Below are 17,348 nucleotides of genomic sequence, written 5' to 3'. Positions count from 1 at the left end.
ACTGGCCAATTCTGAGACAATTTGTGAATAAAAATAATGATAGTAATGGATGACAACCCACCAAATAAAATAAGAATCTGTGAGTCTATACCAATATAAATAAATAAACAGGTGAAAAAGGAAAGCTCTTCTTTATAGCAGATTGTCAACTTAAATATACAAGAAATGACAGAGTTAGAAAATCACCAGTGGATGCTGACACTTTTGGGTGAAAGTTTGATGGGAAACAGAGTATTTGCATAATCTCGAAGTATCTCTCTACAAATTTCTTTTTAATTACAAAAGGAAAAATAGTAACTTGACAGTGGAGATAATTGGCTATCACTATACCTTAACAAGTGATAGAAGTTGATGCCTCCAGTAATGGGACAAATAAATAATACCAAGCGCCTCTTGATATGAAGTGATAAAACCACTTCTGTGGTATTCTTGCCAAAAATGCATTATCTGGATTTAATCAGGAAAAAACATGGAACAAACCCAAACTGAGGGGCATTCTATAAAATAATGCACTTACTCTTTAAAAATGCTTCAGTCAAGGAAAACTAAAAAAGGCAGAGGGCGAGTTTCAGCTTAAGGGAAACCAAAGAGGCACGACAAACTTAATAATCAATTCTGGAGCAGATCCTAGACCTGGGTGTGAAGGGAAATCTAGAAAAGACATTATTGGAATAACTGATGAAATCTAAAAATGAACTATGGATTAGGTACTGATTAATATGAAATTTCCTGATTTTGCTAACTGTGCTGTGTGTAGGAGTGTCCTTTGGAAACACATACTGAAGGGCCAGGTTGTCTCCAATTAACTCTCAAACTGTTGAAAAAACTCTACACAGAAGGATAAAACAAACAGGCTAAAACGAAACAACTGGTGAATCAGGGTCAGAGTAAAGGGTATAAGAGGAGTTCCTTCTACTGTTCTTACAACTTTCTGTAAGTATAAAACTATATCCAAAAAAAGTTACTAAAAAAGTTTTTTAATACCCACCAAAAATCACTGTAGATAAAAAAAAGCCTTATAAGGAGAGAGTCAGAGCCGAATGGCACTATTAGCAATGCCCAGGAGGACACTGCTGTGATAAATCAAAACATATAATTTAAAAAATAGCTCTCATAGTTTGGATGATAACCGGTGGAAATGCACAGGGGGCAAACCAACTTTAACAAAAAAATAACTTACTTTAGTAAAAAAATATACAAATAGTTAACATTCACTTTCAAAGACAAAAATTCCAACTTGGGAAATAAGCCATTACTTTGTAAGCACAGAATATTACAGTCTGAAGGGAACTTAGAGATCACTTGATCTAACTTCTATTCAAAGGAGAAGGATGTCACTCAATAATACATCATTCTGATTAAATATAAAAGCCAACACTAAACATCAAATTTACCTTTTGTAGCAAACCTCATGAATAACCTATTTCCTTTAGCAAGCTTATTAGCTGGACGAAGATCATTTCTTAACAGAGACTCTTCTTCGACCTGAGACAACGTGTCCAACTTAAGAAAAAAGAGCATTTTCAATATAAAAATTAAAAAGTCGTTTTTGATATCATATCTATTCAGTAGCAAACTTACCAATGATTAAGAAAGCATCCTGCCTTTAATAGTACTCACCCGCATGACAGGACTAGATCCTGTGTAGAATTTCTGAGTCAGAGTCTTCCCTGACGACCCCGTCTAAAACAGTCTCCATAATTTTCTATCCCTTTTCCATTACTTTTTTTCAAAGCATTCATCACTTCCTGACATTATATACATATCTGTCTGTGTATCTGTGCATTGTCTGTCTCCCCCACAAGAACGGAGGCTCCAAAGGGCAAAAACTTTGTTTTGCTTGATGCTATATATACAGCACCCAGAATTTGGTATACAGTAGATACCCAATAAATATTTTTAAACTGAATGTACTGTAATAGTTCCAATAATAGTACATAACCCACTAGGAAATATGTCATTATTGCTTTTTCTAAATTTTACCAACAGATAACATTTTAAAACCATTTTCTTTTATGCAGTGAAGCGTGAATATTATTCTAAGATCTCAAGATGAATCATTACAGTCACATAAACATAAGGAGACCCCGCAGAAGGTTTAATGGTGAAAGCTAGAGGAAGAACACAACTTATATTTTTATAATGCATAAGACTTCAAGCTTTAAATAAAAAAGACAACAAGCATTTTTTCTACAGTAAAACCTCACATACATCTCCACCTATTACTAACCTCTACGTCACTTGAGTTCTCATCTTCAACTTCTCCTTCTTCAGCCTCATCATCATCTGAGCTGTCTTCCTGCTTGTCTAAAACGGGAGATGAGGGAAAAGATGAACCTGGACATAACTCCATCTCATATATTTTTAAAAGTCTAATATATTCTCCTCCTATTTACTGATGACCCAAAGCCATATGGCTTATTTCAGAAATAACCGGTGATGAGATGCTACGTAACACTCTGCACAGGAACCCAAATGCCCAAGACAGGACTGTGTGAAGAACAGGACTTTTAGCCCAAAGATCCCCCTTTGTGTTCAGTTACCTTTTTTACTTTTCTCAGATGACTTGTCCTCATTGGCATCCCTGCTTCGTATCTTATCCAGGGCTGGCAGAGAGCTCATATTGATAAGGGCTCGTGTGGCTGTCATTTCATCCAGCCAAACCACATTACCTAAAACGTAAAATAAACAGTTAAACTCTATCCAAACCGTACATTCCTTTCGAGCAGAGGCTGCATCACATTCATTGTTACAGCCTCACCTAGCTAGACTGGCATCAGTAAATGTACAAACTAACTAAGGAAAGGAGAGAGAGAAAGTGGTAGTAAAACCTCTTGATGAAATTTGCCTAGAATTGCATTCCCAAACAGGGTTCCACAAAATAATCATTAAGTATTCCATTAAAAAAAAGGGTTCTACGTATTATAACTGCCTGGCACATAATGAGTGTTATGTGTTAGCAGTTCTTGATGATGATGATGAACATCAAACAAATTTGTAATATTCTTTATACTACTGCCCTTTACAGGGAGATGCAAAATGATGTTCCCCCATTGTAAAGTGTGAGTGAGGACCATATCCACAAGATATATACAGCAAGAGGCTTTGTAGCACTAATATAATTTGCCTCTTTAAAGACGAGGATTTAACAAGAGAAATGCTTTGAGAAGTTTTGTAGAAAAAAATCTGTCTAACTTTGCTTAAAAGGGCATTTCTCAAATTTATATTATTGCTGTATCTCAGTTTGGAAAACGAAAGTCTGAAGACTCTCATTTCTGTCACTAACATGCCATGTGGCCTGGGCAAATAATTTCCCTTTTCTGTTTCTCAGTTTCTGATATACAACATGAGGTAGTTGAATTGGATAATTCTAAGTGTCTCTCCCCTCTAATATTCCTTAGCTGCAGTTTTAATGACTTATATCAGGGGTTAGCAAACTACAACAACCTGCGCACCAAATTCAGTCTACCACTTGTTTGTTTTTTTAATTAACTTTAATTTGTCACTGTTTTATTAGGTATAATTGACATACAATAAACTACACAGCCTCCACCTGCTTTTGCAAATAAAATTCTATTGGAAACAGCCAGGCTTATTCGTTTAAGTACTGTCTCTGACTACCTTCATGCTACAACAGCTGAGTGGAGTACATGTGAACAGAGACCTTTGGCCTGCAAAGCCTAAAATATTTGCTATCTGGTCCTTTACAGAGAAAGGTTTGCCAACCCCTGATTTGGATGGTTTTCAAGTTAAACAGAAAAACATCTTTTCCCCACTCATGTTTCTTCTTCTTTCAACGTTGTTGTTGTTATTAACTGCCATCGAGTCGATTCCGACTTATGGCAACCTCATGTGTGCAGAGTAGAACCGTTCCATAGGGTTTTCAAGGCTGGAAGCAGATTGCCAGGCCTGTCTTCCGAGGCGCCTACGGGAGGGTTCAAACGGTCAACCTTTCAGCTAGTAGTGGAGCGCTTAACGGTTTGCACCTCACTGGGACTCCTTTCAATGAAAACACTGAATCAGCATCTTCTTAAGAGAGCAGCCAGGAAAACCAGGCTGCTACCGAGGACACTGTCTGGTAGGTCAACAGGCTGGGCAGCAAGTAAAGCCAGACGAGAAGTGAGTCAGGACAAGAAGCTAGCAGAGTAATCACCAGAGGCCAGGCCAGAGAGGGGGACAGAAGCAAGGGGCAGGAGTTAAAAATTACAGTTAGCTCACAAATTGGACAGCTCACAGGTCATGGCAGGCAGGTGGAGTTCCAGAAAACACAGTTCAAGGCAGGCAGAGGTAAGCTGTCTGGTACAGCATCAAGAGGGTTCTGGTCTAGTACTAGGTCAGAGACACTGAGGCAGAGGCAGCCCTTTCAGTAACTGTATGGCAAGCTGCAATGACAAAGTCTGAAGCCCTGAAAACGCAGCCTCCAGTCTATTCAGTTGGATCCAGCCCTTTGTTGGGCAATTATGGGTGTTAAAAAGGGCTCAGTCATGTACGCTATAGATGCCAGGAACCCTGATCACCAACTCTGACCTGCACATGGGCTACCCATGGAGGATGAGCGAGCAGACTGGTTAAGGCATGCTGGTTCTCATCAGTGGACAATTTTTTGCTCTCCTGAGCTAAGCGCAGAGGTCAGGTAAAGACAAGTAGTCTGGACCATAATCATTCACCATCTTAGATTACAAGAATTTGTTTAAAATCATAAACAAAAGCATATTCAACAGAAAATTTGTAGGTACTTACAGGAGGTATCATCCAACCATTCAATGTGAGCCGGAGGATATTCTTTAAAATAGGAAAAGATATCCTGGGTACTCATCTCATCTACTCCACAAATGTAGATTGTCTCCAGTCTCACTTTGGGGATTGCTGGAAAAGCAGGACACAAAAAAGATGACAGGCTTCCCCACATGCTAGCCCACACTCCACCAGTACCCCTTTATAACAGTTCATGTAACAAATGTTCGGAAAAGAAATATGCTCAAAGAGACAATAATTATTCCAAAAGAAAATGAGGCATAAAAGAAAAGTAAACTATACCAATTTCTACCATGGAATAACAGCATTAAACAATTTAATTCAGAACAGGCATAAAAGGCTGAGAAAGATTAAATAAATGGTGTTGATAAAATAGACCATACCTCTCCTCAAATTAATCTGTAATATTCAAAGCAATAACAAACTCAATAGGATTACGCACTAAACTTGACAAGCTGATTCTAAAATGTTTAAATGTATGCGAAGAGAAATGTGCAATAGTCAAGATAATTCTGAAAAAGAAGAATAAAGACATGTTACCCCTGCATATATCAAAGAATAGTATAAAACTAGAATAAAGAAATCCTACAAACCAGTAAGGTAATAACAGCCCAAAATAAAAATGGAATGAGCAGCCAATCCACACAAAGGAAAATACAAAAGACCAATAAACATATGAAGAGATGGTCGACCTCACTACTAATCAGGAAAACACACATTAAAACAAGATACCATTTTTAACTGACCACATTTTTTATAATTTACATCTTTTAGTATCAAGTGTTCGTAGCCTGTGTTCAAAGAGCCACTGCCCCTGCTAGTGGGAGTATGAATAGGCAAGCCACTCTGAAGGGAAATTTGGGAATGTCTATTAAAAACATAACTAGCACACACCCTATAAGCCTAGGAATTCTCAGTAAACCCACTGCCACTGAGTCAATTCAGACTCACAGTGACTCTATAGGACAGAGGAGAACTGCCCCATAACATTTCTAAGGCTATAATCTTTACAAAAGTATCTCCAGAGGAGTGGCTGGTAGATTAGAACCGCCGACCTTTCGGTTAGCAGCCGAGTGTTTTAATGACCGAGCCACCAGGGTTCTTCTTCTCCTCAGCATCTACCCTAAATGAACACACACAGGTGAGTTCGCAAAGAAGCTCACACAAAGATGTTCACTTCAGCACTACTTGTAACAACGCAATAGCCATCAGAGTAAAGTATTATGGTTTATACATATTACAGAATATTATATACTTAAAAACAATGAGGTAATTTATTAGATGCCATGGAAATATCCTAAGACATAGTATTGAGTGAAAAAAGCAAGTTACAGAAAATTAGATACAGTGTGATGACATTAATAAAAACATAAAACATCACCACACATTTTCTAAGGATACATATTTATGTATACAAATGCCCAGAAAAAGGTCAAGTAGAATTCACACCAAACTACTTAACAGTTGTTACCTCTGGGGAGGGAGAAAGGCTGAGGGTAGCGGTCAAAAAGGAACCTTGGCCTTACTGGGATTGTGTTAATACTTTAAGTACATTATCTCATTGTAACCTTTTTATTGTAAAATATGCAAATAGTAAGAATAAAACACAATTTTAAAATAACTGCATACCTACCACCTGGCTTTCTGCTTAATTTATTAAAGAGATCTGAAGCAAATAAAAGAGTACGTATAAAATCAGGGCCTGTGTAACCTCTCCACATCCCATTTCTCTCTCTCCTTCCCAATTCTGTCAAGAATTCAATGTCCATTACTCGTTTTTATATTCTATGTATTACTTTTCCCAACAACAAACAAACTTTAAATACATATCCACACGTGAATACTTTCAGATAAAAAAGTAAGTTTTTTTGTCATTTCATTCTGAAGAAATGTAAGAGATGAGCTTGCTGGGAGTCTATGGCAGTGTGGCCAGACTAAACCAGGTGAGGACCTTTCCTGCCAGCCCAGATTCATGAAGACAGAGATATCACCAACACTTATGAATCCCAGCAAGTCCTCACTAGTGACTACAACCAAAACAACCAAACCCATTGCTGTCCAGTCAATTCTGATTCATAGCGACCCTACAGAATGGAAAACTTCCCAACAGGGTTTCCAAGGAGAGGATGGTGGATTCAGATTACAGACCTTTTGGTTAGTAGCCAAGCTCTTAACCACTGTGCCACCAGGGCTCCATAAGCATTATCTCTGCAGAAAAATCCTGGGTGCTTTGGTTGACCAGAAAATGAATACAACATAAGCCTATGAGATGGCTGGGAACAGAGAAGATGGTGAGTCACAGTCGTGTCATACTCTCCATGAATCCAACCACATCCAGATCTACACCTCATTTTACAAAGGGCATTCAGAAACTGGGAGGTCTAGAGGAGGGAGACCAGGAAGCCATTTCATATACAGAAAGTTTGGGGGATGGGCAGAAAGCCTGTACTTCTATTACCTAAGGGTTATTGTGTGAATGAGGAAAGGACTTTTAACAGTGTTATTCTAAAAGTCATTCAGTAACTAAGAGACAGAAATGACTAGAAGACAATTTCTGTTCACCACAAGGAGATAACCAAAAACATAGTTGGCTGACTCATAAATAGTTCTCATGTCATCCCTGAAAAGCATTCAGGCAGAGGCCAAAGGACCATTAAGAACTTTGCCAAAAGGCTTGTAGTACTAGAGAGGTGGTTGGTTTAGATGGCCTCTAACGTCCCTTCCAACCGTGAAAGCTTTGATCTTGGGGATAAGGAGAACAAAGCTCCTTGAGTCACTCAATGCAGAATGGCCTAGTGCAGTTCATCCCAAACCGTGTCCATGAATGTTGGCTAAGTGGTTAGGAAACCAGGCTTCAGTCAGGCCAGCCTTCAAATCCCAGCCTTGCTCCTCCTTACCTAGCTGTGGGACCTTGGGCAAATTTCAGAACCTCTCAGAACCTTGGTTTCCTCATCAGTAAAATAAAAATAATAAATACCTTCCCCTCACAGGGTTGTTGAAAATAAAAGTTAACCATATAGCAAAGTGACTGGCATACAGTGGGCATTTAACAAATGGTATCTTTTATTATTATTGTTTTGTTGCTCATAAGAATAAGTAACACCTGGTATGGCTGCAGGAGTCAAGATGCTTATTCCAACTTCCTCATTCTCCCAAGAGACTCAGATGACTGCTTGGAAGATGGAGAATGACAGATAATAATAATAACAACAACTAACATTTACTGGACAGTTACTATGCCCAGGCGCCATTCTAGGAACTGTAACATTTTGTTAGAGCTTCCCAACAATCCTATAAGAACTTGCCCAAGGTCATAGAGCTAGACAGTGACAGGATTTGAATCCAGGCAGACAGGCTTTAGAAGCCATGCTCTTAACCACAAATCAACAGTTCTCAATCCTGGCTGCACATTAGAATGATCTGGGAAGATAAAAAAACACCAACTATCTCTGAGCCTATCTAACTCCTCCTATTCTGATTTCAACTGGTCTGGGACAGGTAAGTTTCCCAGGGTCACTATGAGTAGGAATCAACTCAATGTCAATGGGTTTTTTTTTAAGGCTCAGGTACACAATCCTAGGCCATGCTGTCTCCTGGATGAAGAACAGGTTGTAATGCACACACTGCCCCAGCTGACAATCCCAGGCAGAGCTACTGCCTATTCTAGGAATTTCTTTAGAACCATGAGCTCAAGGTCACTTTAAAAAAAAAAGGGAAAAAAATTTAATTTAACCTGGACAATGATCCTATTCAGGTTAGGTATCATATTCCCATTTTACAGACAAGGAGATTGAGATCTGTTGTTGTTAGATGCCATCGAGTCGGTTCTGACTCATAGCGACCCCATGTATGACAGAACAAAACACTGCCCGATCCTGGGCCATCCTCATAATTAGAGCCCATTGTTGTAGCCACTACGTCAATCTATCTCGTTGAGGCTTCCTTTTTTGCTGACCCTCTACTTTACCAAGCATGATGTCCTTATCCAGGGACTGGTCCCTCCTGATAACATGTCCAAAGTATGTGAGACAACGTCTCACCATCCTTGCTTCTAAGGGGCATTCTGGCTGTACTTTTTCCAAGACAGGTTTGTCCATTCTTCTGGCAGTCCACGCATGGTATATTCAATATTCTTCACCAACACCATAATTCAAAGGTATCAAATCTTCTTCAATTTTCCTTATTCACTGTCCAGTTTTGTGAGGCAACTGAAAATACCATGGCTTGGGTCAGGTGCACCTTAGTCCTCAAAGTGACATCCTTGCAGATCTTTTGCAGCACATTTGTCCAGTGCAATATGTTGATTTCTTTTTTAATATATTTTTGTTTATTGCTGTAGTTTAAATGAAGTTTACATTTCAAGTTAGTCTCCCATACAAAAATTTACACACAAATTATTATGTGACCCTAACTGCTCTCCCCATACTGTGACAGCACACTCCTCTTTTCCACCCGATTCCCCATGTCCATTCAGCCAGCTCCTAACCCTCTCTGCCTTCCCATCTCACCTCCGGACAGAAGCTGCCCGTTTAGTCTCTTGTACCTACCTGAGCTAAGAGGCACACTCCTCACGAGTATCACTTTATGTCCCACAGTCCAGTTCAATCCCTGTCTGAAGACTTGACCTTGGAAATTGTTTTAGTTCTGGGCTGATAAGAGAATCTGGGGGCCATGCTTTCTGGGGTTCCTCCAGTCTCAGTCAGACCATTAAGTCTGGTCTTTTACTAGAATTTGAGTTCTGCATCCTGCTTTTCTCCTGCTCCATCAGGGATTCTCTGCTGTGTTCCCTGTCAGGGCAGTCATTGGCGGTAACCAGGCACCATCTAGTTCTTCTGGTCTCAGGCTGATGAAGTCTCTGGTTTATGTGACCCTTTCTGTCTCTTGGGCTAATACTTTCCTTGTGTCTTTGGTGTTCTTCAGGCTCCTTTACTCCAGGTGGTTGGGACCAACTGATGCATCTTAGATGGCTGCTTACAAGCTTTTAAGATCCCAGATGCCACCTACCAAAGTAGGATGCAGAACATTTTCTTAATAAGATTTGTTATGCCAATTGACCTAGATGTCCCCTGAAAGCATGGTCCCCAGACCCCTACCCCTGCTACTCTGTCCCTCAAAGTATTTGATTGTATTCAGGAAACTTCTTAGCTTTGGTTTAGTCCAGTTGCGCTGACTTCCCCTGTAGTGTGTGCTGTCCTTCCCTTCACCTAAGATAATTCTTATCTACTATCTAGTTAGTAAATAACCCTCACCCTCCCTCCCCACCCTCATAACCATAAAAGAATGTTTTATTCTGTGTTTAAACCTTTTCTTGAGTTCTTATAATAGTGGTCTTATACAATATTTGTCCTGTGACTGACTAAATTCACTCAGCATAATACCCTTCAGATTCCTCCATGTTATGTTTCACGGCTTCATTGCTGCTCTTTATCATTGCACAGGATTCCATTGTGTGGACATACCATAATTTGTTTATCCATTTGTCCGTTGATGGGCACCTAGGTTGTTTCCATCTTTTTGCTATTGTGAACAGTGCTGCAATGAACATGAGTGTGCATACATCTATTCGTGTGATGGCTCTTATTTTTCTAGGATATATCTCAAAGAGCGGGACAGCTGGATCGTATGGTACTTCTGTTTCTAGCTTTTTAAGGAAGCGCCAAATCGATTTCCAAAGTGGTTGTACCATTTTACATCCCCACCAACAGTGTATAAGTGTTCCAGTCTCTCCACCACCTCTCCAGCATTTATTATTTTGTGTTTTTTGGATTAATGCTAGCCTTGCTGGGGTGAGATGATATCTCATTGTAGTTTTGATCTGTATTTCTCTAATGGCTAATGATCGTGAGCATTTCTTCATGTGTCTGTTAGCCGCCTGAATGTTGTTTGATTTCTTGACTGCTGCTTCCACGGGCATTGATTGTGGATCCAAGTAAAATGAAATTCTTGACAACTTCAATATTTTCTCCATTTATCATGATGTTGCTTACTGGTCCAGTTGTGAAGATTTTTGTTTTCTTTATGTTGAGGTGTAATCCATACTGAAGACATTTTATAGACAAGGAGACTGAGACCTAAAAAGATTCAATAACTTGCCCATAGTCACAACAAACTAAGACCAGATTCCAGAAGGGTTTGGCACCCCAAAGAGCTCCAACAGAGGTGGTAAGGAATTTCAAGTGGGTTACTAGGGATGCTTCATGAGGAAGTAACATCTGAAGCAGCTGATGAAGGCATGACCAAGACCAGGGGCAAGACAGCACAAGGAATGTTCACAGGAGTAGAAGTACACAGTTGTGGTGAAACTATGGTGCTTTCAAGGCAGAGTTGTGAGAGAGGGCTCAAAGGTCTCCTTTGGCCCAGATCACGCAGGTGCATGAATGGCAAGCTACACATCTGTCCCTGGCCTTCACAGGACTTTTCCTGAAACAGAAATCCATTCAAGCAGAAGCCTAGGACCCCTGTCTATGGAAGGAAGCAAGGTCCTGTTTCCAACTTGAACTAATGATACATGAAAAAGTAGAAGCAACTTTCAGAGTTGAGCTCTGCATCCAAGTTACTCTGCGCGCTAGGATGGACTGAAGGGGGACATGGTTTGGGTCTATTATATCATGATATATTATAAAGCAATAGGGTAAAGTAGTTAAGATCAAGCCTTTAGGGTCAGATAAACCTGGGTTCAAATCCTGACTCCACCTTTAATTTGCATGACCCTGGGCAATTTATTAAACTTCTCTGAGCCTGCATCCTCCTTTGTAAAACATGAATAAAAAATATATTCCTCATAGGGTTGCTGTGAGAAAAGAATAAGTATATACATAATGTGCTTAACACAGTGCCTGGTAAAAGAGTGATCCCCAACAAATGGTAGCTATTCATTCATTCAACATGTTCATTGAGCTTTTGTTCTTACCAACCAAGCAAGCCTAGAGAAACTCACACAGCACAGCACAGACCTTAACATGCATCTGAGGTCTGCTTATTACACCTTTCACAAATACCCAAACTTGCAAATACAACAGAGGGAGACCTTCTGCATGGATAGATTTATATTAAGAGTGGAATAATAAATACGGCTGTAGACTCACTCAAAAACTAATGATACAAGACTAAATGGGCAACACTACCCAAAAGCAAAGAAGAGAAGGCAGGAAGGGACTGGAAAACTGGACAAATGGAAACAGGGAATGCAGGGTGGAAAGGGGGAGAGTGCTGACACACTGCGGGGATTGCAACCAATGTCACGAAACAATTTGTGTATAAATTTTTGCAAGAGAAACTAATTTGCTCTGTAAACTTAACCTAAAGCACAACTTAAAAAAAATAATTACAATTTTCCCTTGTATTTATAAATTGCTTGAGAAGACTAAGGCAGATATATATATATATATATATATATATGTATATATACATAAATATAATTTAGGGTGAGTTCTAGGGAGCGAAATACTTTCTCTAACAAAAAAATAAAATAAAATCACAAGCCAAACTGTAGAACCATAAAACCCAGGGCAAGATAAGCTTCGCTTTCTCTGACAATAGGATATTATCATGTGGTTTATTTGTCACGCATTCAGATAATCAACAGAAGTACTAATGGGTTTCCCCCAATCCCAACATTGCTCCAACTCCCCCAAAATAAGGTCTGAGATATACCTTCACTACATTTAAAGGCAAAGAAAGGTTAATGCCTCTTTGATAAAGGCAGAAAATGAATAAGGATCTGTAGAAGCTCTGCCACTAACTGTGTGACTTTCTCTGGACCCACTCAGACAATATAATCTCTTTTTTTCCAGTTCTAAGAGACACAGCTAACAACATCTCAGTTTTAAACAGGTGACCTCAGAAATGGAGACTAAACAAGTCTCTACCTTTGGGAGTATTTGGATGAGTATCGGACATGCAAAGCAAGGCCAGAAGCATAAAGTGATGTCAGGGAAAAGTCATTCTTGGGGAAATGTCGCAAAATTCTCCTAATATATCCTATACCTTTCTTCATCATGTCTCGATCCAAGGCTACATTTCTTTGGGCAAGGTTTACTTCTGACCGAAAATGGAAGCGCTTGGCTCGCTGTTCTTTCTTTTCAATTGCTTCCTAGAAAGTACAGAAAAAGTCAAAGTAGTGAAACATGAAGGAGGAAAGTTAAATCACAAACACAACATGATGCATTAGTGAAAACCCTAAAGGAAATATGAAGAAAAGGGCAACACTGTACCTTAAATAACTGCAGAGAATTGGATATTCACATTCAATACCTGGGAGGCAATACACTAACACTGCTATAATTTGGTAATAATCTCCAAGATGATTCAGTGCCTATCACTGTGCCTGGGACATAGTAAGAACTCAGTAAATATTTGTTGACTGAATGAATAGGGCTTTAGAGCTCATGAAGTCCCCTGACATTTCATTATTATTAACAATCATGGAACAAATTACAACTAAACAATCTCAACATCCGAATTTTCCATGTGCAAAAACTGAGATAGAAAAAAGTAAAAAGGTTTGCTGGAGGTACTTCAACTAGCACAGGGGAGATCTTCCAAATCCAGTGCTATTTCCAGGAGCCCCACACCAGCAGCACCACCATTTCACATCCTCTATATGCATGGTAATCACACCTATCATGCTCTTCCACACAGTAAGTCTGCCTGAGCAGTCCACTCCCTGAAGCTATTTTTCTGTTTAAAAATAACATCAATGCTAAGAATCTCTCTCCTCCGTTTTAGCCTTGCCTCTGTGGAATTGCCAGTTTTCATCTTTAAGTGACAAGAAGCATTGGAGCTTCCCTGAAAAACAAAATAATCAGCTTCATTAAGTTTTTTCCAAGAGCTAAAATAAACCCAGGTCCAACTGTGGGTTTCTTTCTGATGGCTCTTAGGAACCCTTCACTAATTGTATATTGACTTTGCCACCCTAATTGAAGATCTGACTATAGAAAGCTTGTGGGGATTGGTAAAGCAGCAACACTTCTGTTTATTTCCCAATAGTTATGCTAATTTTCTTCACTGAAGTTTTCCCAGTGCAAACAACTTATCTACCTTACTTTGGTAATAACTTAAGTACCAATTCTGGGGTTACCAGCCTTTCTCCCATATATTTGTTCCATATAATGGCAAACCGTGTAGGATTAAGAACAGTACAGTCTACTTCTTTTTCAATTACAATAAGAATAAGAACACATTTCACTTTATTCTGTTTTCTTGCTTGTTTAGAAGATGATCAATTCTCTTTCTTTGGCCTTTAAGCAGTCTGACACAGACTGAGACCCGGATAAAACATTAAAAGGTAAGCACAACGTATTTAATTTTTATTTTTGCTTTTACGCATCCAATATAGTATTACTATTTGGAACTGTTATTCATAATTCTGTGTCAAACTTAATTGAACACATTAAAATCAGAAACAATGTCTAAACTGGATATGACCAATCAAAGCAACACATACGTATGGACTGCTTATAATAAAGGAAACAATAGGTTTGGCTCTATGAGACGCTGCAATGAAGCTGGTAATCTAGTTAATAGCAATCACTAGTTAAAAGGCAATACTCTCGGGTACTAAGAATAACTTAGTTGACTTGGCCTTCAAAGTTCAGGCAGCCACACAATCAGGAAACCCTATTTTTCTAAGCCTGCAACCCATGATGAATAAAGACATTTACTAAGGGCCTACCATGTGCCAGGCACTTTTCATTTTTTGTTTCATTTAAAATGGTCACAACACACATTTTTAAAGAATGGACATAGCATAAAAAAAGCACCCCAGCACAGAATTTTTTCTTGGAAATGGTTAAGCACAGACATGCAGGTATAGTGATTTTATCTTTTCGAAGATGTAATGCTGCTTGGATGTGCTGCCTGGATGTGTTTTGGGATACAGGAGGGTTGCTTTATGTAACATGCAATTAAAAAAAAAAAAAAATTTAATCCAGCAACAAGGGTGAAAAAAAAAAAAGGAAGTAAAGAATAATTACTGTTGCATTATGTCCTAGGAACCAAGTTCCTAGGACACTTATCAAACTGAATTAACCAATTATGGTCTGTTTTACCTTGGAGGTGACATCGATTCCAGTGATAAAGCTGCCAGCCTTGTTTTCATATCTTCTACTTGTGTCCTACCACAAAGGGAAAGGGTGAGAAATGCTGACAGCAACTGAGGAAAAACTCATGATAAAAGACAGCCTGACAACTGATTCTATTTGGATAGTCATTCTTTTCAGCAACCCCTCCCCCACCTGACAACCCCTTATTATGAGAAAGCCTGTCCCAGTGACTCTAAGACGTCCTTTCTAGACCACAGCTTGTCCAAAACCTGAAGTAATTCCATCAACTGAAGATATCCATGTAAATGTGAATCTGAAGGCTTTGGAGAAAAATGTCAAAGATGAGGCGCAGTCACTTCTTATCTCCCCAACCCAGACTGGACAAATTCCCCATGCTAGGCCACCAGATGGAGCACAAGTATCTACCAAAATGCAGAAAGCCCGGACTCCCCTAGAGTTCAAGGGGAAAACACAGAATAGTAGAACGAAAAGAAGATGGGGTTTGGACACAGAGGATTAAAGCTGCAGTTCTGATGCTCACTAATCACAAGACACTGTACAATCCTTTTGACCTCTCTGGACCTCAGTTTCTTTCAGGGCATCTGCCTACCTTCCTGACCTCTTTTACTACTGTCTCACTTGCGCTACAGAACTTTCCATTTCTCCAACAAAACAGTCTTGTTCCATCTCAGAGCTTTTGCATTTGCTGTTACCTGTATCGGGAACACTCTCTTCCAATCTGCACATTGTTGGCTCCTTTTTGTCATTAGGGTTCAATTTAAATGTCACTGCCTCAGAAGGCTTCCCTGACCATCCTATCACATTCTGCTTCCCTGCACAGCCTCCCTGCTCCCAGCACGTTATTCCGTTAACAGGTTTTATTTTCTTCAAATACATACCACTATCAGAAATTATTTGTTCACTTGTTTATTATCTGTGTCTCCCAACTAGAACATAAACTCCAGGAGGGAAGACTGATCTTGATCTTGATCTTGATCAAGCGCCTAGGGACAGTGCCTGGCACATAGTGGGGGGTGCGATAAACAGATGCTGAATTGAATGAATGAAGGGATGATAATACCTACTTCACAGGTGCAGTGATATTTACGTAACAGCATAATGTAGTACACGGTAAAGCGTCATTGCATTAATTCTTGTTACCATAATCATTATCATTTGCCATCTCTAGTAATTCTACCTTAACCTTTTCCTGTAACTTCAGTTTAAAGCAAGATTTGCTGACATGTGGTAAAAAGTAGTGAGAAATTAAGTACAGGAGAGGACCCTCCAGGCCTGAGACCAGTTGTCTAAGAACCGGACATACGACTGCCAGACCACAAGCAAAACACCTCTCCCCATCCCCTTTGTGATAAAAGAAGGGCCAAGGAACACTACTGGTCCAGATACTCTGGTTTCACTAGAGGTCAGATGTTCAGGCGACGGTGTAGGTGTAGGTGCCATACCGCAGTGGAGCTGCGCGGGGACAAGATGACCATCAAGCCACTACAGAAAACACAGTGAGTTTCTGCTGCCGACGAATCCAGTCTTCCCAAGAGAGGCAGCGAGTGCCATGTTTAAGACACCAAATACACTACAGCAGGTCCCACAAGGAGACCTGGATGCCGGGACCACTCAACAGTTCCTTCTGGGCCGCCCCGGTTCTGTTCCCGCCCGAAGCGTCCCCATTATCTCAAACCCAGCCCCTCTTCGTTCACTCCCTTCCACAAACAGGTTCAGAGAGGCAGCGCAGGGGGTGTCCTCAACTAACCCCCAGCTTTCCCCATCTCCTCCAGCCCCCTCAACATCTATTTCCGGGCGCCCGGTATCCTTTCTCTCTCTCCCCCTCTTCAAGCCCGGCGCCCCCGCCCCCGGGGTCTCACTCCCCTCTCTCCCCAACCCCGGACTTCCCCCGCCCTGGGCGCCGGCCACCTCCCCTTCCGGCCCCCTCGAGCGCGAGGCACTCCCTCCCCGACCTCCTCTTCGACCCCCGCCCCCCGCCCGTACCGGGATCAGTTCCTTCAGTGAGCGTCGCACCGGCACGATCTCCAGCTCGCCCTCCTCCACCTCCATGGGTTCCGGTTCGCCACGCTCCAAACCAGGCTCGGCTTCTGGCGAAGGGAGCCCCAGGGCCGGCCCTGCCGTGGCCTCTGCCTTCACCGACACTCGCAGGCCCCGTACGGCCGCCATCGCCGCCCGCCGGCAGCACCACTGAGAGCCCGCTCCTCACACCCGGGGGCTAGAGCGCCGCCACCACCGGCCACAGAGGAGCCGTCGCCGCTATCCAGAGTGTCACTTGATTAGTCCAGAAGGTGGTCCTCAGCTCCGCCGCTCCCTGGTGGTTGGAGGAACCACCGCCAGCTGGGGCGGGACCTGGAGAGGAGGAGGCGGGACTGAGTGGGAAGGGGGGCAGGGCCTGCTGGAGGGGGCGGGGCTTCGAGGAGACCCATTTACTGAGCAAGGAGCTCTGGTGGTGCAGTGGTTAAGAGCTCAGCTGCTAACGGCAGTTCGAATCCACCAGCTCCTCCTTAGAAACCCTGAAGGGGCAGTTCT

General features: G+C 41.1%; 1 protein-coding gene across 4 annotated transcripts in view; it reads right to left on the bottom strand.

Moving 5' to 3' along the window:
* Nucleotides 1–17,027, bottom strand: part of NCBP3 (nuclear cap binding subunit 3) — a 28,073-nt gene extending 11,046 nt beyond the window's left edge. For all 4 annotated transcript variants that reach the window (XR_002824061.1, XM_023731142.1, XM_023731141.1 and 1 more), the window contains exons 1-7: nucleotides 16,803–17,027; nucleotides 14,805–14,870; nucleotides 12,742–12,847; nucleotides 4,741–4,866; nucleotides 2,544–2,672; nucleotides 2,231–2,307; nucleotides 1,395–1,503 (exon numbers count right to left, since the gene is read on the bottom strand). Coding sequence is in view for 3 of the 4 variants with exons in the window: in XM_023731142.1 (XP_023586910.1) it covers nucleotides 1,395–1,503; nucleotides 2,231–2,307; nucleotides 2,544–2,672; nucleotides 4,741–4,866; nucleotides 12,742–12,847; nucleotides 14,805–14,870; nucleotides 16,803–16,985 (796 nt within the window). In the remaining variant the exon portion in view is untranslated. The remainder of the gene's footprint in view (nucleotides 1–1,394; nucleotides 1,504–2,230; nucleotides 2,308–2,543; nucleotides 2,673–4,740; nucleotides 4,867–12,741; nucleotides 12,848–14,804; nucleotides 14,871–16,802) is intronic.
* Between the last annotated feature and the right edge of the window lie 321 nt (nucleotides 17,028–17,348).

The sequence above is a fragment of the Trichechus manatus genome, unplaced genomic scaffold (genome assembly GCF_000243295.1).
Source record: "Trichechus manatus latirostris isolate Lorelei unplaced genomic scaffold, TriManLat1.0 scaffold00040, whole genome shotgun sequence".
In the NCBI taxonomy this organism is placed as follows: Eukaryota; Metazoa; Chordata; class Mammalia; order Sirenia; family Trichechidae; genus Trichechus; species Trichechus manatus.
This window is presented reverse-complemented; position numbering and strand designations above follow the sequence as displayed.